The sequence below is a fragment of the Frankliniella occidentalis genome, unplaced genomic scaffold, assembly GCF_000697945.3.
Source record: "Frankliniella occidentalis isolate FOCC.00 unplaced genomic scaffold, Focc_3.1 Scaffold276, whole genome shotgun sequence".
Taxonomy (NCBI): Eukaryota; Metazoa; Arthropoda; class Insecta; order Thysanoptera; family Thripidae; genus Frankliniella; species Frankliniella occidentalis.
The window spans coordinates 263213-264901 of NW_026267402.1; the positions used below are offsets into that span (position 1 = coordinate 263213).

At 48.7% G+C, this 1689-nt stretch overlaps 1 protein-coding gene across 1 annotated transcript in view; it reads left to right on the forward strand.

Annotated features, from left to right (window-relative positions):
* Positions 1-899: 899 nt before the first annotated feature.
* LOC127750869 (uncharacterized) overlaps positions 900-1689 on the forward strand; it is a 17276-nt gene continuing 16486 nt past the window's right edge. Inside the window, exon 1 of the mRNA XM_052273503.1 lies at positions 900-1145. Within this exon, the coding sequence (XP_052129463.1) occupies positions 900-1145 (246 nt within the window). The remainder of the gene's footprint in view (positions 1146-1689) is intronic.

Consider the following 1689-nt stretch of genomic DNA (forward strand, 5'->3'; position numbering starts at 1 on the left):
GGGGAGAAAACTCTGCGGTCCAAAACAGAGTTTATTTCCGGTGAAGAGAAACTTATGTCCCTCATAACAGACCCAGCTAAAGTGGTGACAGGTTTTCTACAACTAGGTGAGGACTACCTTCAGATCTCATGGAAACCTGTAGAGGACAGCGAGGAAAGTCTCCCTACATCCTCCCTGATCCTTGCTGCCTACACCACTTGTCACGGACGACTCCAACTTTACAAGTATCTTGACATTGTGCGGGAGCGCTCTATATACGGAGATACCGACAGTCTGGCCTTTATTAGCCGCCCTGGAGAGCCAGATCTCCCTACCGGCAGCCATCTGGGAGACCTCACAGACCAGATAGAGGAGGATCATGGGCCAGGGTCCTTTATCACGGAGTTCGTGGCTGGAGGCCCGAAAAATTATGCCTACAAAGTGGCTGTTGGTGGGGACCTGGAAAACCTTAAGGTCTGCATCAAGGTTCGAGGCATTAGCATCAACAGCTCCTGTGACCAGCTCGTCACCTTCGAGCAGCTTAAGTCGATGGTCCTGGGTGAGCAAGACAAGACCACCATCCCCATCCCACGCCAGATTGCTCGCCTCCCTGGGTGGAAAATAGTCACGAGGTCCACTAGTAAGGCTTGGCAGGCCAAAAATAGCAAACGCCGGAAGGTGGACATGGCCAACACCGTCCCCCACGGCTTCAACGAGTGGACCATGGCCGACAAGGAGGACCAAGAGATCCTCGAGGCCATGGACCTACTGGCTGACGCTTAGGTCGTCATCCTTCTTGCCATTCTTGCCTCACACCGGCGCAGGGGAGATGCTGGTTAGGCCCCATTGCCGAAAGGCAAAAGCCCTCTGTGGCTATAAAAAGACAGACACAGTTCAATGATCCATCATTCTGTTTCATGATGGATCTCAGATTCCAACATCCCTGCACAGCTCTTGTCGTGGGCGGGACAGGAACGGGCAAAACTTATTTCATGAAGCGCCTCATTGAAAACAGAGATGAGATGTTCAACACCAAATTTGAAGAGATCATTTTCTATTACTCTGAGTGGCAGTCGCTTTATGACGAGCTGAAAGATAAGGTCGATTTCAGACAAGAACTCCCTATGCTGGACGACCACCCTGCGGGCCAAGGGCCAAAGCTAATAGTGATTGACGATTTTATGGATGAGATTAAGTCACACCATAAGGAAATCCTTAAATTTTTCATAAAGGGTTCACATCATAGAAACCTTAGCATTTATTTTCTAAGTCAATGTTTGTTTCCTGATGGCCTACGACAAATAAGTTTGAACACACACTACATCGTACTTTTTAAAACGAGTCGAGACTTGGCACAGATACGTACGTTTTGTATGCAAGTCGACCCCACACATTTTAAGGGGCTCCTCGAGGCTTACCATGACGCCACGAAGGCCGGGTTTACCTACCTTCTCTTTGATTTTAAACCCAGCCAAGCTGATCATCTGCGCATGCGGACTCTCATTTTTCCTGGCGAGTCCACGGTCGTTTACATTCCCAAAAATTAGTATAAAAGGGAGATAGAAGCCACACTCTGAATCATTCGTTGACAATGGCTCCTGCCGACAAGACACACAGTAAAGCTGTGCTTCAGGTCCTCCAGTCAGCTAAACCCAACCTGCGCAAAGCTATCATAAATAGTTCTGACAAAACGATCATCTACGCTATTTG